The 24,970-nt window shown below is 55.3% G+C and overlaps 1 protein-coding gene across 3 annotated transcripts in view; it reads left to right on the forward strand.

Moving 5' to 3' along the window:
* The window catches only part of GDPD5 (glycerophosphodiester phosphodiesterase domain containing 5), a 145,039-nt gene that overhangs the window by 96,365 nt on the left and 23,704 nt on the right, over nucleotides 1-24,970 (forward strand). For all 3 annotated transcript variants that reach the window (XM_064144207.1, XM_064144208.1, XM_064144206.1), the window contains exons 3-10: nucleotides 764-867; nucleotides 5,041-5,134; nucleotides 6,923-6,982; nucleotides 9,078-9,176; nucleotides 11,395-11,488; nucleotides 14,574-14,719; nucleotides 21,173-21,255; nucleotides 24,085-24,235. In XM_064144207.1, the coding sequence (XP_064000277.1) occupies nucleotides 764-867; nucleotides 5,041-5,134; nucleotides 6,923-6,982; nucleotides 9,078-9,176; nucleotides 11,395-11,488; nucleotides 14,574-14,719; nucleotides 21,173-21,255; nucleotides 24,085-24,235 (831 nt within the window). The remainder of the gene's footprint in view (nucleotides 1-763; nucleotides 868-5,040; nucleotides 5,135-6,922; nucleotides 6,983-9,077; nucleotides 9,177-11,394; nucleotides 11,489-14,573; nucleotides 14,720-21,172; nucleotides 21,256-24,084; nucleotides 24,236-24,970) is intronic.

Raw genomic sequence — 24,970 nt, forward strand, 5'->3', positions numbered from 1 at the left:
TGAGGCAGCAGTGCCCAGGTGGGCAGCAGAGCCAATGGCATCCTGGGCTGGCTGAGGAGCAGTGTGGGCAGCAGGACAAGGGAGGTTCTTGTGCCCCTGTGCTCAGCACTGCTCAGGCCACCCCTGGAGTCCAGCTGTGGGCTCCTGAATTGCAGAGAGCTGCTGAGGTGCTGGAAGGTGTTGAGAGCAGGGCAGCAAGGCTGGGGAGGGGCCTGGAGCAGAGCCCTGTGAGGAGAGGCTGAGGGAGCTGGGGGTGTGCAGCCTGCAGCAGAGGAGGCTCAGGGCAGAGCTGATTGCTGCCTGCAGCTGCCTGCAGGGAGGCTGTAGCCAGGTGGGGTTGGGCTCTGGTGCCAGGCAAGCAGCAAGAGCAGAAGGGGCCAGAGTCTGAAGCTGTGCCAGGGCAGGTCTGGGCTGGATGTGAGGAGGAAGTTCCTGGCAGAGAGAGTGATTGGCACTGGAATGGGCTGCCCAGGGAGGTGGTGGAGTGGCTGTGGCTGGAGGTGTTGCAGCCAAGGCTGGCTGGGGCACTTAGTGCCATGGTCTGGTTGGTTGGGCAGGGCTGGGTGCTAGGTTGGGCTGCAGGAGCTTGGAGCTCTCTTCTAACCTGCTTGGTTCTATGATTCTGTGATCACTGAGTCCAGCTGCTAGCCTTGGCAAGTAGCCCATCCCACCTCAGCAGCTTCTAGATGAGAGGTAGGACTCGCTGGGACACTTGGCCTTGAATCAGGGCAGTATTAACCCTCTCTTCTCTTTCCATCCCCAGTGGGAGCGCCTCTGGTTCCTCATCCTCACCTCATCCTTCTTCCTGACCCTGGTCTGGTTTTACTTCTGGTGGGAAGTTCACAATGACTACAATGAAATCAACTGGTGAGTAGAGTTGAACTGTTGCTGGGGGACATATTTGGCTGCCATCCTGGAATCCTTTTGATTGGAAAAGACCCTTCGAGGTCCTTGAGTCCAAGCATTGAGCCCTGCACCTTCACTTGCTCTTTGTCCTGGATTGGATGCATTTGGGTCCTTCAGATGGGGACAGTAAAGGGAAAGTGATGTGGGAAGGGAGGCAGAAGCACAGAATGTCAGGGTTTGAGAGCATCAGGTCCAACCCTCCCCCTGCCAAAGAAGGATCCCCTTGGACAGGCCACACAGGAATGCATCCAGGTGGGGTTGGAAAGTCTTCAGAGAAGGAGACTCCACAACCTCTCTGGGCAGCCTGCTCCAGGGCTGTGTCACCCTCACTGTAAAGAAGTTTCTCCTCCTGTTGAGGTGGAACCTTCTGTGTTTTACCTTCTGTCCATTATCCTTTGTCCTATTACTGGGTGCCACTGAGAAGAGCCTGGCCCCTTCCTCTTGACACCCACCCATCAGGTATTTGCATGCATTGATCAGATCTCCTCTCAGCCTTTTCCTAGGGCATCCTGCTTTGGCAGGGGAGTTGGACTTGATGATCTCTGGAGGTCCCTTCCAACCCCTGATGCTCTGTGATTCTTTTCTCCAGACCTAAAGAAAGAGACCTGCTTCTGCCTGGCAGTATGAGTGGATGTTAATTAATGTGTCCTCATCTCCAGGGTGTGGCTGGAATAGAGGTTGGGGTAGGCACCCACCATGGTGAATCACAGAGTGTCAGGGGCTGGGAGGGACCCCCAAAGCTCCTCCAGTCCAAGCCCCCTGCCACAGCAGCATCACCTATGCCAGATCACAGAGGAACACATGCAGGCAGCTCAGCAATACCTCCAGAGAGGGAGACTCCACAGCCCCCCTGGGCAGCCTGTGCCAGGCTTCTGGCACCCTCACAGGGAAAAAAATCCTCCTCATGCTTCCATGGAACTTCCTATGCCTCAACTTCCCCCCAGTGCCCCTTGGCATTGGGCATCACCCAGCAGAGCCTGGCTGCAGCCTCTGGGCACTCAGCCTGCACAGCTTCATCAGCATTGATGAACAGCACAAGAGAACAAAGATGGTGCTGAAATCATCCAGGAGCTTTGTGGTTGTTCCTTGCTTGCTTGTTTGCTTCTGGCTGACTGCTTTTGGAAGTGAATGAGCAATTTGGCCTCAACTTAACACAAGACACAGGTAAAGAAAGATGTGGAGGTGCTGGAAGGTGTCCAGAGAAGGACCATGAGGGTGAGCAGAGGGCTGGAGCTGCTCTGCTGTGAGGCCAGGCTGAGAGAGTTGGGGCTGTGCAGGCTGGAGAGGAGAAAGCTCTGAGGAGACCTTCTTGTGGCCTTGCAGTGTGTGAAGGGGGCTACAGGAAAGCTGGGGAGGGACTTTGTAGGGTGTGAGGGAGTGATAGGAGTGGGGGGGATGGTCCAAGTTAGAGGAGGGAAGATTCAGATTGGATGTTAAGTAGTTCTTCATGAGGATGCTGAGACACTGGCACAGGTTGCCCAGGGAAGTGGTGGCAGCCTCATCCCTGGATGTTTAAGCCCAGGCTGTGAGCAACCTGCTCTAGTGTGAGGTGTCCCTGCCCATGGCAGGGAGATTGGAGCTGGCTGATCCTTGAGTTCCCTTCCAGCCCTGACTGATTCTATGCTTCTGTGCCCAAAACTCCCCCTGAAGCAAACATGGCTGTGCAACCCTTTGCAAGGCTGCATGGAGCTGCTGCCAGTCTTTGCAGTGAGATGCAGTGGGGGGAGTCTGGGGGGCTGTGGTGTTGCCATCTCTCCCTCCGTGCTGGAAATGATTCTCCCTTTTGGCTGTCTCTGCAGCCCCTTAAGAGCTGTTGACAGTACCTTGGGCTGTCTTCTAACCAAATTGCTTTGACATCATCTTCATGTCAAAGGTGGTTTGTGAACTGTGTCAGAAGACACAGGGGGTAGCTGAGCCCTTAAATAACTCACCTGCTTTAGGTGCTCAACTTGAGTGCTTACTGACTTCATGACATCAGCTGTCTGCTCCCAGGAGTGTGAGGTTTTGCCTCTGAAGGGCTGCAACCATCCCCACTGCTCTTGATTAGTTAGGGCAACTTTTTTCTCTTCATGGTTTGTTTTTTTTAAGGGTGTTTTGAAGCTCTGCAGCTTCTTGCAGTTTATAGCTGCAGTAGACACCGAGCTGTGTGCTGCAGCAGCCAGGCTGGAGGGCAGGGATGGCAGCCAGAGGGACCTGCACAGGCTGCAGAGGTGGGCACAAGCCAAGCTCAGGAGGTTCAGCAAGACCAAGGGCAAGGTCAAAAAACAGCCTTAGAATCACAGAATCAAGCAGGTTGGAAGAGAGCTCCAAGCTCAGCCAGCCCAACCTAGCAACCAGCCCTGCCCAATCACAGAATCAAGCAGGTTGGAAGAGAGCTCCAAGCTCAGCCAGCCCAACCTAGCACCCAGCCCTGCCCAACCACAGAATCAAGCAGGTTGGAAGAGAGCTCCAAGCTCAGCCAGCCCAACCTAGCACCCAGCCCTGCCCAACCACATTATCAAGCAGGTGGAAGAGAGCTCCAAGCTCAGCCAGCCCAACCTAGCAACCAGCCCTGCCCAACCAACCAGACCATGGCACTAAGTGCCTCAGCCAGGCTTGGCTGCAACACCTCCAGGGATGGTGACTCTACCACCTCCCAAGAAGCTCCATGTCTCAGTGTTGTGGGATCCTTTAATACACTGATTGATGTCTGTCTCAGCTCTCTGGAGCCTTTGCTCACAGGTGTCCTGAGTTGTTCCTCTTTGGCAGGACTCCATCCTGAGACTGGTAAACCAGGCTGGGCTTCATCCCATCATTGTGCAGAGGAGCACAAGAGGTCACAGCATCCAGGTGCAGCTCTCCAGGGCTTGTGCTTCTCCTGGGCTTTGGGTGAGCAGTCCTGATGCATCATCCACCCCATGACCATCTTCATAGAATGGGGTGAATTGGCAAGGACCTGAAATTGCCCATCTAGTTTCAGCAAGTTGTTCCCAGAGAGAGTGATTGGCACTGGAATGGGCTGCCCAGGGAGGTGGTGGAGTGGCTGTGGCTGAAGGTGTTGAAGCCAAGCCTGGCTGGGGCACTTAGTGCCATGGTCTGGTTGACTGGGCAGGGCTGGGTGCTAGGTTGGACAGGATGAGCTTGGAGCTGTCTTCCAGCCTGCTTGATTGTGTGATTCTCTGAACCCTCTTTGCCATAGCAGGGGGACTGGAGCATCTCAAGAGAAGGGCAACAAAGCTGGGGAAGATCATATGAGGAGTGAAGTGCCTGGAGAGTACCCACTCCATTCCTTTGTCCTCCTTGGCATCAGGGCAGCTCTAGTAGACAATTCAGTTCAGTTATGGGCACCTCAAGGCAAGAGGGATGTGGAGATGCTGGAGCCAGGGCAGAGCAGGGCAGGGAAGCTGGGGAAGGGCCTGCAGAGGACATCTGCTGAGGAGAGGCTGAAGGAGCTGGGGCTGGGTAGTGTGAGGATGAGGAGGCTGAGGGCAGAGCTCCTGGCTGGCTGCAGCTACCTGCAAGGAGGTTGTGGAGAGGTTGGTGCTGGTCTCTTGTGCCAGGGAATGAGTGCCAGGACAAGAGGGAATGGCCTCAAGCTGCCACTGGGGAGGTTTAGGCTGGAGAGGAGGGAAAATGTTTTCCCAGCAAGAGTGGCACTGGGATGGGCTGGGCAGGGAGGTGGTGGAGTCCCCAGCCCTGGGTGTGTTCAGAAGTGGTTTGGATGTGGTGCTTGGGGCTTTGGTTTAGGTTGAGCCTTGCAGAGCAGGGCTCTGGGCTGGACTTGGTGATCCTGAGAGGCTTTGCCAACCTGAGTGCTTCTGTGCTGGGTTCAGTTGGATCTGTTCTTTAGGCAAACACCACCACATGTGGAGATATTTTGCAGGGAATATTTTTGGGCAAACTCAAGCTCTGGACCTCTATGATTTAATTATTCCTCCCCCCAACATTACACAGTTGCAGTGCTGGAGAGAATTTCTCTTTGCAGAGTTAATTTCCCAAGCACTGGGCTTTGCTTTCAGCCTCCCTTCTCCTTTTTGCTGCCTGGCTGTCATCTCAGCAGTGGGAACAGCCAGCCCCACTCTCTAAAATGTGGGGGTTTTTGATCCCAGTGGGGTTGAATCTCTTCTTCATCTCCCCTCCATGCTTCTGTTCCAGGTTTTTCTATAACCAAATGGGGTACTGGAGCGATTGGTCCATCCCCATCCTGGTCACCACTGCTGCTGGCTTTACCTACATCACACTCTTACTGGTGAGTAGAATTGCCACTGCCCACAGGCTTTGCTTTGCAGAGGGCTTGAACTTCTCAGTCCACCTGTGATAGGATGAGAGGAGATGGATTTAAGCTTGGTGAATGCAGGGCAGGCTGTGGATGGAGTCTACCTGGAGTGCAGCAAAGCCTTTGACAGTGTCTGCCACAAGCAGCTCCTGGCCAAGCTGGCAGCTCCTGGCTTGGACAGATTCACTCTGGTATGGGGCAAGAACTGGATGGAGGGCAGGGGCCAGAGAGTGGTGGGGAATGGTGCCACATCTAGCTGGCAGCTGGCACTGGTGGTGTGCCCCAGGGACCAGTGCTGGGCACAGTCCTGTCCCATGTCTTTATTGATGCTCTGGAGCAGGAGATAGAGTTCAGCAGCAGTGAGTTTGCAGATGGCACCAAGCTAGGAGCAGCTGTGGAGCTGTTGGAGGGTAGCAGAGCCCTGCAGAGGGACCTGGCCAGGCTGCATGGGTGGGCAGAGGCCAAGGGGATGAGACTGAACAAGGCCAAGAGCAGGTTCTGCACTTTGGCCACAATAACCCCAAGCAGCACTGCAGGCTGGGGCCAGACTGGCTGAGAGCAGGCAGGCAGAGAGGGCCCTGGGGGTGGTGGGAGAGAGGAGCTGAAGCTGAGGCAGCAGTGCCCAGGTGGGCAGCAGAGCCAATGGCATCCTGGGCTGGCTGAGGAGCAGTGTGGGCAGCAGGACAAGGGAGGTTCTTTTGCCCCTGTGCTCAGCACTGCTCAGGCCACCCCTGGAGTCCAGCTGTGTCCAGCTGTGGGCTCCTGAATTGCAGAGAGCTGCTGAGGTGCTGGAAGGTGTTGAGAGCAGGGCAGCAAGGCTGGGGAGGGTCCTGGAGCAGAGCCCTGTGAGGAGAGGCTGAGGGAGCTGGGGGGGTGCAGCCTGCAGCAGAGGAGGCTGAGGGCAGAGCTGATTGCTGCCTGCAGCTGCCTGCAGGGAGGCTGTAGCCAGGTGGGGTTGGGCTCTGCTGCCAGGCAAGCAGCAAGAGCAGAAGGGGCCAGAGTCTGAAGCTGTGCCAGGGCAGGTCTAGGCTGGATGTGAGGAGGAAGTTCCTGGCAGAGTGATTGGCACTGGAATGGGCTGCCCAGGGAGGTGGTGGAGTGGCTGTGGCTGGAGGTGTTGAAGCCAAGCCTGGCTGGGGCACTTAGTGCCATGGTCTGGTTGGTTGGGCAGGGCTGGGTGCTAGGTTGGGCTGGCTGAGCCTGGAGCTCTCTTTTAACCTGCCTGATTCTATGATCCTGTGTCCAGAGGTCCCTTCTAAGCTCTACCTTGCTGGGGATGTGTAACACTGAGGTTCTTTGCTGCATCCATGCTTGCAGAGCAGTTGCCTTAGGGTGCAATACCACTCTTGCTCCCCTTAGCATGCCCTCATCTTTACTTCAGCCACAAATGCAAGTTGTTTCCTCTCATCCCATGCTGTTGGCTCCTTCAAGGTGGTGTCCATTGAGGTAGAATCAGGTTCTTAGCCCCATGTAGGCACTGGCTCCTGCAGTCCCAGCAGCTGTGCACCCTTGGACCTGACTCCTTGGAGGTCAAAAGTCCTTCCCTCCATATCCATCCTAGCATCTGGAGATGATCTGCTTGTACAGCTGAGCTAGGTGGTGTCTGCTGGACCATCCTCACCCCAGACCTGTTTCTTGCCCTGCCCTCTTTGGCTGTCTTTTTGAATGAGGATGATGATGATGATGATGATGTATTTCTGCATGTTCTAACACTTAAAGGTTGTGATGTGCCCATGTCTGACTCTTGGTTTCTCCTCCCAGATCCTGGCACTATGTCACATAGCTGTGGGACAGCAGATGAACCTGCACTGGCTTCACAAGGTAAATGGTTCTTCTCAGCTTGGGAGTGAGCAGCAGCTCAGGAAGCCTGAGGAGCAGGTGGTACAGCCCTCACTGGCATCACCTTATGGGCAGGACCATCATCTGTAGATGTCTGTGCTGCATGCATCCTCACTGAGGTCCAGAGAGGTTCTCCTCTCCCTCTGATCTGCCCTGGTCAGGCCACATCTGCAATATTGTGTCCAGTTCTGGGCCCCCTCAGGTCAAGAAGAAGCTAAGAGAACTGCTTGAAAGAGTCCAGCACAGAGCCACAGAAATGCTGCAGGCAGTGAAAGATCTTCCTTAGGAGGAGAGGCTGAGGGAGCTGGGGCTTGGAGAGGAGGAGACTGAGAGGTCACTTCATTCATGGTGATGAAGCTGTGCAGGCTGAGTGCCCAGAGGCTGCAGCCAGGCTCTGCTGGGTGATGCCCAATGCCAACCCAAGGGGCACTGGGGGGAAGCTGAGGCACAGAAGGTTCCATGTCAACCTAAGGAGGATTTTTTCCCTGTGAGGTTGCCAGAAGCCTGGAACAGGCTGCCCAGGGGGGCTGTGGAGTCTCCCTCTCTGGAGATACTCAAACCTCACCTGGGTGTGTTGCTGTGTGATGTGGTGTAGGTGATGCTGCTCTGGCAGGGGGTTTGGACTGGGTGAGCTTTGGAGGTCCCTTCCAGCCCCTGACCTTCTGTGACTGGTGTCAAGAAACAGAGAAAGGAGATGTGGAGTCTGTGACTGCCTCCTCCCTGGGGGTGTTCAAAGCCAGCTTGGATGAGGCCTTGAGCAACTGAGTCTTGTTGAGAAGTGTCCCTGAGCACAGCAGGAAGGTTGGAGTAGATCATCTCTGTACCAGTACAGGTGGGAGGTGATCAACTGCACCAGTATAAGTTGGGAGGTGACTGCTGGAGAGCAGCCCTGTAGAGAGGGACCTGGGAGTGCTGGTGGAGAACATGCATGGCACAGCAATGGTCCCTGGTGGCTAAGAAGGCCAATGGGATCCTGGGCTGCATTAAGCAGAGTGTGTCCAGCAGGTCAAGGGAGGTTCTCCTGCCCCTCTGCTCTGCCCTGCTGAGACCTCATCTTCAGTATTGCCTGCAGTTTTGGGCTCCAGAGTTGAAGAGGGACAGGGATCTGCTGGAGAGGGTCCAGCGGAGGGCTAGGAGGATGATGAGGGGACTGGAGGGCATGGCTGATGAGGAGAGGCTGAGGGGCCTGGGGCTGCTTAGTTTGGAGAACAGAAGAATGAGGGGGGATGGAATAAATGTTCATAAATCTCTGAGGGCTGGGGGTCAGGAGAGGGGGACAGGCTCTGCTCACTGCTGTCTGGGACAGGACAAGCAGCAATGGATGGAAGCTGCAGCACAGCAGGTTCCAGCTCAGCACAAGGAGGAACTTCTTTCCTGTAAGGGTCCCAGAGCCCTGGCACAGGCTGCCCAGAGAGGCTGTGGAGTCTCCTTCTCTGGAGCCTTTCCAGGCCTGTCTGGATGTGTTCCTGTGTGACCTGAGCTACATTGTGTGGTCCTGCTCTGGCAGGGGTTGGACTGGATCATCTCCTTGGGTGCCTAATATCCTGTGAGCCTGTGATCTCTGAGATCCCTTCCAACCTGAGCCACTCTCTGATTCTATGGAGTATGGAGTGGTGGAAAAGAGGAGACAGCACACAAGCCTTAGCTGCTTGATTTAGACCTTTTCATGACACACAGAATCATAGAATCAAGCAGGTTGGAAGAGAGCTCCAAGCTCAGCCAGCCCAACCTAGCACCCAGTCCTGTCCAATCATAGAATCAAGCAGGTTGGAAGAGAGCTCCAAGCTCATCCAGCCCAATCTATCCCCCAGCTCTATCCAATCATAGAATCAAGCAGGTTGGAAGAGAGCTCCAAGCTCATCCAGCCCAATCTATCCCCCAGCTCTATCCAATCATAGAATCAAGCAGGTTAGAAAAGACCTCCAAACTCTTCCAGCCCAACCTATCCCCCAGCCCTGCCCAATCACCCAGACCATGGCACTAAGTGCCTCAGCCAGAAGTTTATCCTCTCCCTTTTCCCAGCCCCTGGATGCTGCTGCTGGGCTCCAGTATGTGACTGTTCTCCTCTTTCTTGCAGATTGGCCTGATGACCACCTTGATAACCACCGTGGTGACCATGTCATCCATAGCCCAGCTTTGGGATGAGGAATGGGAGATGGTTTTTATTTCACTGCAAGTAAGTTGCCTCCAAAGGTGCATCTCTGGGGGGAGAAAGGAACCACTGAGGCTCCTCGTTGTGGATTTGGTGTCCTGCCACTGCCAGGATGGTTGACACCCTCAGAAAGCTTGGCAGTGAGGAAAATCATCTTAAGGGGGGCTAAAAGAAGGCTGAGGAGGGACTTTTTAGGCTGTGAGGTGATAGGGTTGGGGGAATGGAGCAAAGCTAGAAATGGGTAGATTAAGACTGGATATTAGGGAGAAGCTGTTCAGCATGAGGGTGCTGAGAGCCTGGCACAGGTTGCCCAGGGAGGTGGTGGCAGCCTCATCCCTGGAGGTGTCTAAGGCCAGGCTGGATGAGGCTGTGAGCAGCCTGCTCTGGTGTGAGGTGTCCCTGCCCATGGCAGGGTGGGTTGGAGCTGCATGATCCTTTTGGCCCCTTCCAACCCTGACAATTCTCTGATTCCATGACAATATTCATCCAAACTCCCCTGGAGTCCCCAGGGCCACTGCAAGAGTTTGTCACCAGCTTCTGGGCTCTTGCCTTTAAACTCAAGCCAGGAGTTGGCTGTGGAGTTTGAGATGGAAATGACTGAGGCTGACTGTGACCCCAGGGTGCTGGAGGTTTGGTTGGTGATGCTCTGGATGTTGGTGTCCAGGTCTGGAGTATCACAGTCATCACAGCCCAGCAATGGGCACTTGCAGCACAGAAGGCCAAGGGCAGCCTGGGCTGCACCCAGAGCAGTGTTGGCAGCAGATGCAGAGAGCTGATCCTGCTGCTCTGCTCTGCTCTGCTCTGCTCTGCTCTGCTCTGGGGAGACCTCACCTGGAGTGCTGCATCCAGCTCTGGAGCCCTCAACACAGCAAGGACATGGACCTGATGGAGCAGGTGCAGAGGAGGGACAGGAAAATGATCAGGGGCTTGGAGCAGCTCTGCTGTGAGGACAGGCTGAGGGAGCTGGGGGTGTGCAGGCTGGAGAAGAGAAGGCTCCAGGCAGACCTAATAGCAGCCTGCCAGGAGCTGAAGGGGGCTGCAAGAAGGCTGCAGAGAGACTGTTAGCAAAGGGCTGCAGGGACAGGATGAGGGCAATGGCTTGGAAGTAGAGCAGAGCAGATTGAGCTTGGATGTGAGGAGCAAGTTCTGCAGCAGGAGGGTGCTGGAACACTGCAACAGGTTGCTAGGGGAGGTGGTTGAGGTTTCATGCCTGGAGATACTGAAGGTGAGGCTGGAGAGGGCTGTGGATGGCCTGTTCTAGTTGGGGATGTTCCTGCTGAGTGCAGGGGGGGGTTGGGCTGGCTGAGCTTTGGAGCTCCCTTCCAACCCAGGCCATGCTGGGCCAGGAGGAACTCAAATCTTGGTGACACCTTACTGGAAGGAGACCATTCCCAGGGAGCTGGTTTTGGGTGACCTCTTCTCCAAGGTGATGTTTAGAGCTCTCCTGCTTTGTCTTCACAGAATCACAGAGTGTCAGGGGCTGGAAGGGACCTCCAAAGCCCATCCAGTCCAAGCCCCCTGCCACAGCAGCATCACCTAGAGCACATCACACAGCAACACATCCAGGCAGGTCTGGAGCATCTCCAGAGAGGGAGACTCCACAGCCCCCCTGGGCAGCCTGTTCCAGGCTTCTGGCAGCCTCACAGGGGAAAAAAATTCCTCCTCATGCTTCCATGGCACTTCCTATGCCTCAGCTTCCCCCCAGTGCCCCTTGGGCTGGCATTGGGCATCACCCAGCAGAGCCTGGCTGCAGCCTCTGGGCACTCAGCCTGCACAGCTTTATCACCATGAATGAGGTCACCTCAGTCTCCTCCTCTCCAATCCCCAGCTCCCTCAGGCTCTCCTTGTAGCAGAGATGTTCCACTCCCTCCTTCATCTTCGTGGCTCTGTGCTGGACTCTCTCAAGCAATTCTATGTCCCTCTAGAACTGGGCTGGGGAGGGCAGAACTGAACACAGTACTCCAGATGCAGCCTCACCAGGGCGGAGTAGAGGGGGAGGAGAACCTCTTTTGACCTCCTAGCCCCTTTTACTACCCTCCAGACGTTCAGCTTGCAGATCTTCCTAGTGCCCTGCATGCCAAAGGCTTTAGAAGAGATGCCCAAAGGAGCTGCCTGCAGGAGCCTGGTATCAAACCAGAGTGAAAAGTACTTCGGGTGCTTTGATCCATGAGTTTTGAAGGTCCTGAGGTGTTGATCATGATCTATATATTTTTTTTCCCTCTCCTCCTCTTGTGTCCTGCAGGCCACAGCCCCTTTCTTGCACATAGGAGCCCTTGCAGCAGTCACAGCCCTGTCCTGGTTGGTCGCTGGGCAGTTTGCACGGACGGAGAAAGCCAGTGAGTACCACTGTGGCCTTGCTGCTGGGGGGCTGGGGGGCAGCTGGGAGCTCTTGTTTTGGGAAGCAGAGAGCAGCAGGTGGTGCTGGATCCTTTCCTGACAGCAGCAACTCAACAGTGTTGGGAACGGGGATGCTCTTTGAGAAAGAAGGTGGCTGAACCTGGTCTGGAGGTGTAGCCAGATCCCATGGCTGCTGCTCTGTGGGCAGAAGGCCACAGGGGCTGGAGGTGAAAGGGCAGTTTGGAATGATGCAGTGAAGAGAAGCATCCAGGTTTCTGTCACTCTGCTTTGGGAAAAGGGCAGTGCAGCCTCCACAGCTACCATGCCAAGGTCTTCTCTGCATCTGCACAGGCTCACAGGATGTTAGGGGTTGGAAGGGACCTCCAGACATCATCAAGTCCAACCTCTTTGCCAGAGCAGGACCAGAGAATCTAGTGCAGGTCACCCAGGAATGCATCCAGATGGGTCTTGAATATCTGCAGAGAAGGAGACTCCACCTCCAGAGAAGGAGACTCCACAACCTCTCTGGGCAGCCTGTGCCAGGGCTCTGCCCTGCTGCCCACCCTGCTCTGGCTGCAGCCCAGCACACAGCTGCCTGCTGGGCTACATGAGGGCACTGCTGGCTCCTGGGCAGCTTCTCAGCAACCAACACCTCCAGACCTCTTTCTTGAAGCCAGTTGTGAGCTCCTGAATTGCAGAGAGCTGCTGAGGTGCTGGAAGGTGTCGAGAGGGCAGCAAGGCTGGGGAGGGGCCTGGAGCAGAGCCCTGTGAGGAGAGGCTGAGGGAGCTGGGGGTGTGCAGCCTGCAGCAGAGGAGGCTGAGGGCAGAGCTCATTGCTGCCTGCAGCTGCCTGCAGGGAGGCTGTAGCCAGGTGGGGTTGGGCTCTGCTGCCAGGCAAGCAGCAGCAGCAGAAGGGGCCAGAGTCTGAAGCTGTGCCAGGGCAGGTCTAGGCTGGCTGTGAGGAGGAAGTTGTTGTCAGAGAGAGTGATTGGCACTGGAATGGGCTACCCAGGGAGGTGGTGGAGTGGCTGTGGCTGGAGGTGTTGCAGCCAAGCCTGGCTGGGGCACTTAGTGCCATGGTCTGGTTGGTTGGGCAGGGCTGGGTGCTAGGTTGGGCTGGCTGAGCCTGGAGCTCTCTGCCAACCTGCTTGGTTCTGTGATTCTAAGGGGTGATGGTTTGCAACTCAAAGAGGAAGATTCAGAGCAGGTAGAAAGAAGACTTTTCTGACACTGAGGGTAGTGCTGGCTGAGCTTGGAGCTCTCTTCTAACCTGCTTGGTTCTATGATTCTCTGAATGCCCATTGTGGTGTTGGGCTGATGATTGGCCTGGGTGATCTGAGAGGTCTTTTCCAGCCAAAACAACTCCATGATTCTAGGATAAGCTCTTCTCTGCCTCTCCCCTGTCCCACCTCTTTGCCAGGAGCTCTGCAAGCCTGTGTTGATCCCCCAGGTTGTTTTTCTCTTGAGTTGTGAGTGTGTGAAATAATTGGATCCTTCTCTGCCCTCAGAAGTGATTTTTTTCTTCAGGGCATCCATGGATGTTCTCAGACCTTTGTGCCAACTCCAGGGAAACTAAAAACCCAACAACCCAAACCCCTCAAACCACTGAAATTGGTATTTAACCTGCAGCCAAATAGGAGCCCTGGAAAGATTTGGCAGCACTTAGAAAAGAAGTGGGAGTTGAGAATGGGCAAATGGTGTCTGAAGATGGAAAGTTTGGGGGTTGATAGCCAGGGAGCCCCTTCAAAGGAAAGGTTGTGCTGCCATAAGGTGTAAACATGGCCAATAAAGCTCTGCCTGCCTCTTCTTACAGAGGTCCCAGCATGTAATTAGGGCTGGCAGTTGCAGGAGGATTTGTGGCTGTGCCTGGAGCAGAGACTGCTCCTGCTCTCTCTGCATTCCTCATCTTTTATTCTCTTGATGCTCTGGAAGTGGTTTTATGTATATATGTCTATATGGAGGTGTTTGAGGCCAGGCTGGCTGAGGCTGTGTGCAGCCTGCTCTAGGGTAGGGTGTCCCTGGGCATGGCAGGGGGGTTGGTACTGGCTGCTCCTTGTGCTCCCTTCCAACCCTGCCTGATTCTGTGATTCTGAGCTTTTGAAGTCACTTCCAGCCCCTGACACTCTGTGATTATCTATTTGCATGAGCCAGGAAGTTGTTTTCCTTCTCTGCTTTCTGCTCCTGGGTTGGGTTTTCCTGCAGCAGAGGAGGCTCAGGGCAGAGCTCATTGCTGCCTGCAGGGAGGCTGTAGCCAGGTGGGGTTGGGCTCTGCTGCCAGGCAAGCAGCAAGAGCAGAAGGGGCCAGAGCCTGAAGCTGTGCCAGGGCAGGTCTAGGCTGGATGTTGTTAGGAAGTTCCTGGCAGAGAGAGTGATTGGCACTGGAATGGGCTGCCCAGGGAGGTGGTGGAGTGGCTGTGGCTGGAGGTGTTGCAGCCAAGCCTGGCTGGGGCACTTAGTGCCATGGTCTGGTTGGCTGGGCAGAGCTGGGTGCTAGGTTGTGCTGGCTGAGCTTGGAGCTCTCTTCCACCCTGGCTGACTCTATGAAGGGCTGGGAGTGGTAGGATGAGGGGAATGGATTGAATCTGAAAGAGAGGAGATTGAGACTGGAGATGAGGAAGAAATTCTTGGCACTTAGGGTGGGGAGACACTGGCACAGGTTGTCCAGGGAGGCTGTGGATATTCCCTCTCTGGAGGTGTCAAAAGCCAGGTTGGATGCAGCCTTGACCAACCTGGGCTGGTGGGAGATGTCCCTGGCCCATGGCAGGGATGTTGGATTTAGATGACCTTTAAGGCCCCTTCCATTCCAAGCCAGTCTGTGCATCTATGACTTTAAGCAACTCTCTCACCTTTTTGTTCCCCTCATACAAACTGAAGCAATAAAAAACCTTCCTCAGGACTTGATTTAGCACTTTTAAGCATAAAGTTTTTTTTCCCCCCTAGTACTAGGACCAACATCTGTAGAGCAGCCTGTCCTCTGGAGGAAGATGAAGGTGCCCTGACTGTGCTTCTTGGGTGTGAGGAGGTTGGGAGCAGCATCTCCATCACCTCTCTCTCTTTCTCTCTCTCTCTCTCTTTCCATGGCAGCTTCTCAGATGCTGATGTTCACAGCATACCTCACAGTTGTAATTGCACTTTACCTTGTCCCACTCACCATCTCATCCCCTTGTATCATGGAGAAGAAGGATCTGGGACCAAAGCCAGCCATTATAGGGCACCGTGGAGCACCAATGGTGAGTTCTTTTTATGCCCAACCAGGCTTGGAGGGATGGTGGGGAAGGGGAAGATGTTCTTCAGTTCAAAGCCAGCCCAACCAGAGCAACAGAAACCAACAAATCCAACCACAGCCACACGAAGCAAAACCCTTCCTGTGTGAGGTGAGCAGCTCCTAAGAGGCACTGTGGAGCATCAAGGGAGTTGGGTGCTCTTTAGCAGAGTCTGAAGTGTTGATGAAGAACTTAGTGCCATGGTCTGGTTGGTTGGGCAGGGCTGGGTGCTAGGTTGGGCTGGATGAGCTTGGAGCTCTCTTCCAACCTGCTTGGTTCTATGACTGGACAGGGCTGGGTGCTAGGTTGGGCTGGGTGAGCTTAGAGCTCTCTTCCAACCTGCTTGATTCTATGACTGGGCAGGGCTGGGTGCTAGATGGGACTGGATGGGCTTGGAGCTCTCTTCCAACCTGCTTGATTCTGTGACTGGGCAGGGCTGGGTGCTAGGTTGGGCTGGATGAGCTTGGAGCTCTCTTCCAACCTGCTTGATTCTATGATTGGATAGGGCTGGGTGCTAGATGGGACTGGATGGGCTTGGAGCTCTCTTCCAACCTGCTTGATTCTATGATTGGATAGGGCTGGGTGCTAGATGGGACTGGATGGGCTTGGAGCTCTCTTCCAACCTGCTTGATTCTATGATTGGATAGGGCTGGGTGCTAGATGGGACTGGCTGAGCTTGGAGCTCTCTTCCAACCTGCTTGATTCTATGACTGGGCAGGGCTGGGTGCTAGATGGGACTGGATGGGCTTGGAGCTCTCTTCCAACCTGCTTGATTCTGTGATTCTATGAATGTTAAGGGGTGGGAAGGGACCTCCAGAAATCATCCAGTCCAACCCCCCTGCCAGAGCAGGGCCACACAATCTAGCTCAGGCCACACATAGAATCAAGCAGGTTGGAAGAGACCTCCAAGCTCGTCCAGTCCAACCTAGCACCCAACTCTACCCAGTCAACTGAAACACATCCAGACAGGTCTTGGATGTCTCCAGAGAAGGAGACTCCACAATCTCTCTGAGCAGCCTGGTCCAGGGCTCTGCCACCCTCACAGTCAATTAGTTCTTCCTCACACTGAGGTGGGGAACTCCCTGTGCTGTAGTTTCCATCCTCATGTCTTTTCCTCTTGTCCTATCCCAGGGCACAGCTGAGCAGAGTTTGTCCTCTCCCTCTTGACCCCCAGCCCTCAGATATTTATAAGCATTGATCAGGTCCCCTCTAAGTCTTCTCTTCAGCAGACCAAACAGCCCCAGGTCCCTCAGCCTCTCCTCACAGGGCACTGCTCCAGCATCCTCTAGCCCTCCCTTGGACTCCCTCCAGCAGCTCCCTGTCCCTGCTGAGCTGGGGAGCCCAGAACTGGATGCAGTCTTGCAGGTGAGGTCACACCAGGGTAGAGTGGGAGGAGAATCTCCCTCCACCTGCTGCCCACACTCCTCCTAATGCCCCCCCAGGACCCCATTGGCCTTCTTGGCCACAAGTCCACATTGCTGTGCCATGGAGAGCTTCTTGTCCACCAGCACCCCCAGGTGCTTCTCCACAGGGCTCCTCTCCAGCAGATCACCTCCCAGCCTGTACTGGGGCAGTTTCTTATCCCTTCCAGTGGTCAAAATCCTGCTCTGTGTTTCTGTGCATGCTCAGCTTCCCCCAGTATCAAAAGTCACCTTGAGCTTGGAGAGCTTCACCTACCATGCAAGTCCTCAGGTTGTGCTGTCTGCTGGGGAGCTGTGGCCTTGAAAGCTTTGCCAGAAGACCCTTTCTGCTAGTTGGATCTGACTGCCACACAGCTCCTTGCTGCACATTTGCTGTTGAGCCCAAGCACATGTAGCCTTATTTTGAAGCAGTGGCCAAGTGGAGCTGGAGAGGCAGAAACTCCCCCCCAGGAAGTGTCTGCAGACAGGGCTGGAGGACACAGACAGCTCCCTTTGGGCAGTGTCAAGATCAAAGCTCTAGAGAGCCTGGGGCCTGAGGTGAGACTGGATCTAAGTGGGAGTGGAGATGATAACAACTGCTGCAGTCTTTGCCTTCAGATCACCTGCAGGAAGGCAAATGTGCTTTGCTGTGCAGACAAACACAGTCTAAAGAGCTCCAGGTCTCTCAGCCTCTGCTTCTAAGAGACATGGTCCAGTCCCTTAATCCTGTTTGTGACCCTCCATTGGTCTCCTCCCAGTATTTCTCTGTCCCTCTTGAAATGTGGACACAATTAGGGTTGTGGGAGCAGTGCTTTAGCTCTGGCCCTCACTTGAATCATAGAATCAAGCAGGTTGGAAGAGAGCTCCAAGCTCACCCAGCCCAACCTAGCACCCAGCCCTGCCCAACCAACCAGACCATAGAATCATAGAATCAAGCAGGTTGGAAGAGAGCTCCAAGCTCAGCCAGCCCAACCTAACACCCAGCCCTGGCCAATCATAGAATCAAGCAGGTTGGAAGAGAGCTCTAAGCTCATCCAGTCCAACCTACACCCAGCCCTGCCCAGTCATAGAATCAAGCAGGTTGGAAGAGAGCTCTAAGCTCATCCAGTCCAACCTACACCCAGCCCTGCCCAGTCATAGAATCAAGCAGGTTGGAAGAGAGCTCTAAGCTCACCCAGCTCACCCATGGCTGGAGGTGTTTGAGGCCAGGCTGGCTGAGGCTGTGTGCAGCCTGCTCTAGGGTAGGGTGTCCCTGGGCATGGCAGGGGGGGGTTGGAACTGGCTGCTCCTTGTGCTCCCTTCCAACCCTACTTGATCCTGTAAATCATGGGCTCATCACTGCAAGAATTAGTGACATTAATAACAACATTATTAATGATCTGAGCTGTCTATCTCCTTGGAAACCTTCAGGGAAGCTCAGCACCCATTACTGGAAGCAGCAAGGTGCTGGTTGGTCAAAACAATTACCATGCTAACCGTGGGGAAAGCATCCAAGCATGTCAGAGGTAAGCACAGCTCTTGATTTTTGGAGCTGGAGGCTACATAAAGGTGTTGAAATAACCTGGCAAGCCACCAGTACAGCTGGCTCCTGACACAGCTGAAAGGTGCTGAGGAGGACTGTGCCAAAAGAGTTGTCCTAGTGCTATGAAGCTCATTTCACTGGGGCCTTCCTGCACAGCAGAGTAGCTCCTTCTCCACTCTGAGCAGAGAAACCATGCCAGGATAGGCATGCATGGTTACAAGAGAGAGTTCAAAGAGTGGTGATCATTGAGGCCAGGTCATAGAACCAAGCAGGTTGGCAGAGAGCTCCAGGCTCAGCCAGCCCAGCCTAGCACCCAGCCCTGCCCAACCAACCAGACCATGGCACTAAGTGCCCCAGCCAGGCTTGGCTGCAACACCTCCAGCCACGGCCACTCCACCACCTCCCTGGGCAGCCCATTCCAGTGCCAATCACTCTCTCTGCCAACAACTTCCTCCTAACACCCAGCCTAGACCAGCTGGGAGGCTTGGCTGAGACAGCTGCAGGCTGTGAGGCCATCCAGAGAGACCTGGACAAGCTGAGAGCTTGGCTAGAGAGCCCTGGGCAGGCTGAGATCTGGGCACAGAGGAACCAGGTGAGGCTCAACAAGGACAAGTGCAGAGTCCTGCACCTGGGGAGGGAGAACAAACTGCAGCAGGACAGGCTGGGAGGTGACTGCTGGAGAGCAGCCCCAAGGAGAAGGCCCTGGGGGTGCTGGTGGCTAACAAGTTCCCCATGGCACAGCAATGTGCCCTGCTGGCATCCTGGGGTGGATTAGGAGGGTGTCCAGCAGAGCAAGGGAGGTTCTCCTGCCCCCCTGCTCTGCCCTGCTGAGACCTCATCTTGAATACTGTGTTCAGTTTTGGGCTCCCCAGGTGAAGAGGGACAGGGATCTGCTGGAGAGGGTCCAGTGGAGGGCTAGGAGGATGATGAGGGGGCTGGAGGGCATGGCTGATGGGGAGAGGCTGAGGGCCCTGGGGCTGCTTAGTCTGGAGAAGAGAAGACTCAGAGGGGATTTGATCAATGTTTGTAAGTATCTGAAGGCTGCCAGGAGGGGGGGACAGGCTCTGCTCACTGCTGCCTGGGACAGGACAAGCAGCAATGGATGGAAGCTGCAGCACAGCAGGTTCCAGCTCAGCACAAGGGAGAACTTCTTTCCTGTAAGGGTCCCAGAGCCCTGGCACAGGCTGCCCAGAGAGGTTGTGGAGTCTCCTTCTCTGGAGCCTCTCAAGGCCTGTCTGGATGTGTTCCTGTGTGATCTGTGCTAGATTGTGTGGTCTGTGGTCCTCCTACTGCAGGGGAGTTGGACTCGATGATCTCTGGAGTCTCCAGCCTGCACAGCCCCAACTCTTTCAGGCTATGCTCACAGCAGAGCTGCTGCAGCCTCTCAGCATCCTCCTGGCCCTGCTCTGGACACTCTCCAGCATCTCCAGAGCCCTCTTGTCCCAGGGGCTCCAGAGCTGGATGCAGCACTCCAGGTGGGCTCTCAGCAGAGCAGAGCAGAGGGGCAGAATCCCCTCCCTGGCCCTGCTGGCCACACTGCTGCTGCTGCAGCCCAGGCTCTGCTTGGCTCTCTGGGCTGCAAGTGCACACTGCTGGCTCCTGCTGAGCTTCTCCTCCAGCAGCACCCCCAAGTGCCTCTGCTCAGGGCTGCTCTCCAGCCAGGCACTGCCCAGCCTGCAGTGGTGCTTGGCATTGCCTCCACCCAGCTGCAGGACCTTGCCCTTGGTCATCTCGAAGCCTTCCCCTGAGGAAACCTGAGCTACTCGGGACTGGAAACTCGAAATACTGAAAGCAACCCCAAGAGATGGAGCAAGTCTGGATGGGATCTTCAGATCTTGGAGGCTGCTGCTCCCTGCTGACAGCTTTGGGCATCCTGCTTCTTGTTGGAGCAGCTCTTCCAGCCCGACCTTGCACGACCCGAGCTGTGCAGAGGGGTGTGATGGGGCTGGGACCTCTGCCTCTGCCTGGACAAGCCAGGCTTTGAGTGGGAGCTTATTTTAGGCAGATAAGGTGGCTCTGTGTGGAGCAAAGACGAAAACAAGCTGGGGCTGAAGCTGTGCTCTGAGCCAGAGGAATTCAGAAGTGAGATGCCAGAGCTCTGTGAAGGTTGCTGCTGACATTTGCTCTGATTATTTCATGCCAAAAAGCTTTGCTGACCTGAGCATGTGAGGTGGGAAAACAAATGATTCTTGCAGAACCACAGCATGGTGGGGGCTGGAAGGGACCTCTGGAGATCATCCAGTCCAAACCCCCTGCTGAAGAGTCACCCACAGCAGGCTGCACGAGTTGGCAGTGTCCAGGAGGGTTTAGCATCTCTCCAGTGAAGGAGTCCCCACAAACTTCCTGAGCAGCTTGTTCCAGAGCTCAGTCAACCTCACAGCAAAGGAGTTTCTGCCTGCTCATAGTCAGGTGGAACCTACCAGGTTCTAGCTCATACCCATTGCCCCTTGTCCTGTCACTGGGCACCACTCTGAAGAGTGGCCTCAACCTCTTACACCCCTCCTAGGCCCTTTAGCTCTTGCTGAGCGTTGCTCAGATCCCCTCTGGGGCTGCTCTTCTCCAGGCTCAACATAGAATGAAGCAGGTTGGCAGAGAGCTCCAGGCTCAGCCAGCCCAACCTAGCACCCAGCCCTGCCCAACCAACCAGACCATGGCACTAAGTGCCCCAGCCAGGCTTGGCTGCAACACCTCCAGCCACAGCCACTCCACCACCTCCCTGGGCAGCCCATTCCAGTGCCAATCACTCTCTCTGCCAACAACTTCCTCCTCACATACAGCCTAGACCTGCTCTGGCACAGCTTCAGACTCTGGCCCCTTCTTCTCTTGCTGCTTGCCTGGCAGCAGAGCCCAACCCCACCTGGCTACAGCCTCCCTGCAGGTAGTTGTAGACAGCAATGAGCTCTGCCCTGAGCATGAACATTGCAGGCCATGACAACCCTGCATAGAGCTCCATCCTGTGTGTGAAAGGCCATCAGGAGAGGCAAATGCATTGGTGTCATCTTCAGGCTGGAGCAAGATGCAGTTCTGCTGCAGGAGCAATGGAGCACCAGAGTGTAATCAGCTAAACAGGAGCAAGCTCTTTATCCTGAGGGTGATGGGACCCTGGAACAGGTTGCCCAGGGAGAATCATAGAATCAGCCAGGTTGGAAGAGAGCTTCAAGCTCATCCTGGCCAACCTAGCACCCAGCCCTGCCCAACCAACCAGACCATGGCACTATGTGCCCCAGCCAGGCTTGGCTGCAACACCTCCAAAAGGGAGGGTAGTTGAGCTTCCATCCTGAAGACATTCAAGGTCAGGCTTGACAAGACTCTGGGCAGCCTGATCTGGTTGTGGGGGTTGGTCTGGATAACCCTTGGAGGGCCTTTCCCACCCAAATCATTCTATGATGGTTTTGGCTCCTTAATCTGAAAACCTCCTTGACAGCCTCCCATAAACATTCCCACTTATGGCTAATCTCTGATTGCTTCCCCCCACCCTTTGCTTTCTGTCCTCCACAGCTGGCACCAGAAAACACTCTGATGTCCTTCCAGAAGGCAGTGGAACAGAAGATCTATGGAGTCCAAGCTGATGTCACACTGAGGTAAGCTGCTCTGGTGGTTGGTCTGAGACTTGCCTGTGGATGGGGTGAGCTATGCTGGTGGATGTGTCCTGGGGGGCAGCAAGAAGAGTGTGGCCAGCAGGGCTGGGGAGGTTCTGCTCTGCCCTGCTGAGAGCACAGCTGCAATGCTGTGTCCAGTTTGGGGCTCCCCAGGGCAGGAGGGACAGGGACCTGCTGCAGAGAGTCCAGCAGAGAGGCACGGGGGGGAGTGGGGGACTTGAGCATCTGCCCTGTGCAGAGAGCCTGAGAGCCCTGGGGCTGCTTAGGCTGCAGGAGAGAAGGCTGAGAGGAGCTCTGCCCCAGTGAGCCTCATGAGGCTCAGCAAGGCCAAGTGCAGTGTCCTGTGTCTAGGTTGAGGCAACATCAATGCAGCCTGGGGGTGAAGGGCTGGAGAGCAGCTCTGAGGAGAAGGACTTGGGGGTGCTGCTGGGTGAGAAGCTGGGCAGGAGCTGGCACTGAGTGCTGCCAGCCCTGTGCTGGGCTGATCCCCAGCAGTGAGGGCAGCAGGGGCAGGGAGGGGATTCTGCTCCTCTGCTTTGCTGAGACCTCCCCTGCAGTGCTGGGGCAGCTCTGGAGTGCTCAGCACAGGCAGGGACCTGTTGGAGCAGAGCCAGAGGAGGCCACAGCCATCCTGGGTGGGCTGGAAGCCCTCTGCTGTGAACACAAGCTCAGAGAGTTAGGGGTGTGCAGCCTGGAGAGGAGAAGGCTCCAGGGAGACTTCCTTGTGGCCTTTCAGGGCTGAGAAGGAAGCTAAGGACAGAGTTTTGAGCAGGGCCTGTGGTGGCAGGCCAAGGGGGGGATGGTTTGGCACTCAAAGAAGGGGATCCAGACTGGAGAGAAGAGACCCTGAGAGTGGTTGAGAGCCTGTCCCAGCTTGCCAGGGATGTGATGAATGCCCCAACCCCTGGAAACCTTCCAGATCTGGTGGGACTGAGGTTTGAACAAGCTGATGTAGTTGCAGATGTCCCTGCTCACTGCAAGGAGCTTGGACTAGATGACCTCTGCAGCTCCTTCCCAACCCATTCCAGGATTCTCTGCACATTAAGTGGGATTTCCACACTGTGCTTAAGGCTCAACAGTGTCTGATGGTGTCCTGCTGGGAGTTGTTAAGACACCAGCTCCTGTCTGCCTTAACCACTCTCACAGTCTTACTTCTGCACTTTAACTGTCTTTGTTAGCAGCCCTTCTGACTGCAGCAGGCTGCTGTGCTGCTGAGCCTGGTGCTGCTGGCTCAGCCAGTTGCTTTGGCCTGCAGGAGCCTTTGGCACAGTGCACACTAGAAACAGCAAAGAAAGGTGCCAGTGACCTTCCTAAAGAGGGACTTCTGCAGCAAGGGTAAGGCTGGGGCAGTGTTTGCTCCATCACAAGGCTGCACCCAAAGCAGTGTTGGCAGCAGATGCAGAGAGCTGATTCTGCCACTTGGATCTGCCCTGGGGAGACCTCACCTGGAGTGCTGCATCCAGCTCTGGGGCCCTCAACACAGCAAGGACATGGACCTGATGGAGCAGGTGCAGAGGAGGGACAGGAAAATGATCAGGGGCTTGGAGCAGCTCTGCTGTGAGCACAGGCTGAGGGAGCTGGGGGTGTGCAGGCTGGAGAAGAGAAGGGAGACCTAATAGCAGCCTGCCAGGAGCTGAAGGGGGCTACAAGAAGGCTGCAGAGAGACTGTTTGCAAAGGGCTGCAGGGACAGGAGGAGGGCAATGGCTTGGAAGCAGAGCAGAGCAGATTGAGCTTGGATGTGAGGAACAAGTTCTGCAGCAGGAGAGTGCTGGAACACTGCAACAGGTTGCCAAGGAGGGACATGGACCTGGGTCTAGAAGAGGGACATAAGAATGGTCAGGGAGTTGGAGCAGCTCTGCTAGGAGGACAGGCTGAGGGAGCTGGGGGGGTGCAGCCTGCAGCAGAGGAGGCTCAGGGCAGAGCTGATTGCTGCCTGCAGCTGCCTGCAGGGAGGCTGTAGCCAGGTGGGGTTGGGCTCTGCTGCCAGGCAAGCAGCAAGAGCAGAAGGGGCCAGAGTCTGAAGCTGTGGCAGGGCAGGTCTAGGCTGGATGTGAGGAGGAAGTTCCTGGCAGAGAGAGTGATTGGCACTGGAATGGGCTGCCCAGGGAGGTGGTGGAGTGGCTGTGGCTGGAGGTGTTCTTGCCAAGCCTGGCTGGGGCACTTAGTGCCATGGTCTGGTTGGTTGGGCAGGGCTGGGTGCTAGGTTGGGCTGGCTGAGCTTGGAGCTCTCTTCCAGCCTGCCTGATTCTCTGATTAATGTGATAACCTCACTCATGTTGCTGCAGATGTGCAGGGCTGAGTGCTGGGTTGGGCTGGATGAGCTTAGGAGGTCTTTCCCAACCTGCCTGATTCTCTCATTCCATGAAACTGGAGCAGATGAAGTTCCACCTCTAAGGGGAAAAAACCTCTTTCCTATGAGGGTGGCAGAGGCCTGGGGCAGGCTGCCCAGAGAGCTTATGGAGCCTCCTTTTCTGGAGAGCTTCCAACCTCACCTGGCCATTGTGATCTGGGCAAGCTGCTGTGGGTTGTCTGTGCTTCAGCAGGTTGTTTTGGGCTGGGTGATCTCCAGACATCCCTTCCAAACCCTCCCACTCTATGCCTCTGTGCCTGCAAACACTTGGCAGGTATCTAAGAGATGTTTGCATCTCATTCCAACTGCTCTTGAGGACCCTGGGGACCTTTTCAGCTGATCAGGGTCCTCAGAATGCATTTTTCAGGTGAAGTTGGGAGGTGCTGGGATGGGACCTGACCTTTCTCCAGCTCCATGGGTGCACCTCCACCTGTAATGGGACCTCTGTCTGTCTTTGCAGCTATGATGGAGTGCCCTTCCTGATGCATGACAAGACACTCAGGAGAACAACCAACGTGGAGGAGGTGTTTCCAGAGAGGGCCTATGAACACTCCTCCATGTTCAACTGGACTGACCTGCAAAAACTCAGTGCTGGAGAGTGGTTCCTAAAGGTGTGTGTGGGTGTGAGGAGCCTGCTGGACAGCCAAGGCCATGGGGTGAAAGCTCACACCTTTGAGGAGGAGGAGGGTGGAATTAGTGAAGGGGAGAAGGATTTGGTGGTCCTGGTTGATAGGAGGTTGAGCATGAGCCAGAAATGTGCTCTGGTGGCCAGGAGGGCCAATGCCATTCTGGGGTGGAGTGGAAGAGCTGTGGGTAGTAGGTCCAAGAGAGGTTCTCCTGCCCCTCTGCTCTGCATCTGGAGTGGTGTGTCCAGTTCTGGGCCCTCCCAGTTCAAGTGGGACATGGAACTGCTTGAGAGAGTCCAGCACAGAGCCATAAAGATGCTGAAGAGAAATGAGATGTTGGTTGGACTTGGTGGTCTTCAAAGGCTCTTCCAACCAGAACCATTCCATGAAATGAGATGTTGGTTGGACTTGGTGGTCTTCAAAGGCTCTTCCAACCAGAACCATTCCATGAAATGAGATGTTGGTTGGACTTGGTGGTCTTCAAAGGCTCTGCCAACCAGAACCATTCCATGAAATGAGATGATGGTTGGACTTGGTGGTCTTCAAAGGCTCTTCCAACCAGAACCATTCCATGAAATGAGATGTTGGTTGGACTTGGTGGTCTCCAAAGGCTCTGCCAACCAGAACCATTCCATGAAATGAGATGTTGGTTGGACTTGGTGGTCTCCAAAGGCTCTTCCAACCAAAACCATTCCATGAAATAAGATGATGGTTGGACTT

This window comes from Pogoniulus pusillus, chromosome 6 (assembly GCF_015220805.1).
Source record: "Pogoniulus pusillus isolate bPogPus1 chromosome 6, bPogPus1.pri, whole genome shotgun sequence".
In the NCBI taxonomy this organism is placed as follows: domain Eukaryota; kingdom Metazoa; phylum Chordata; class Aves; order Piciformes; family Lybiidae; genus Pogoniulus; species Pogoniulus pusillus.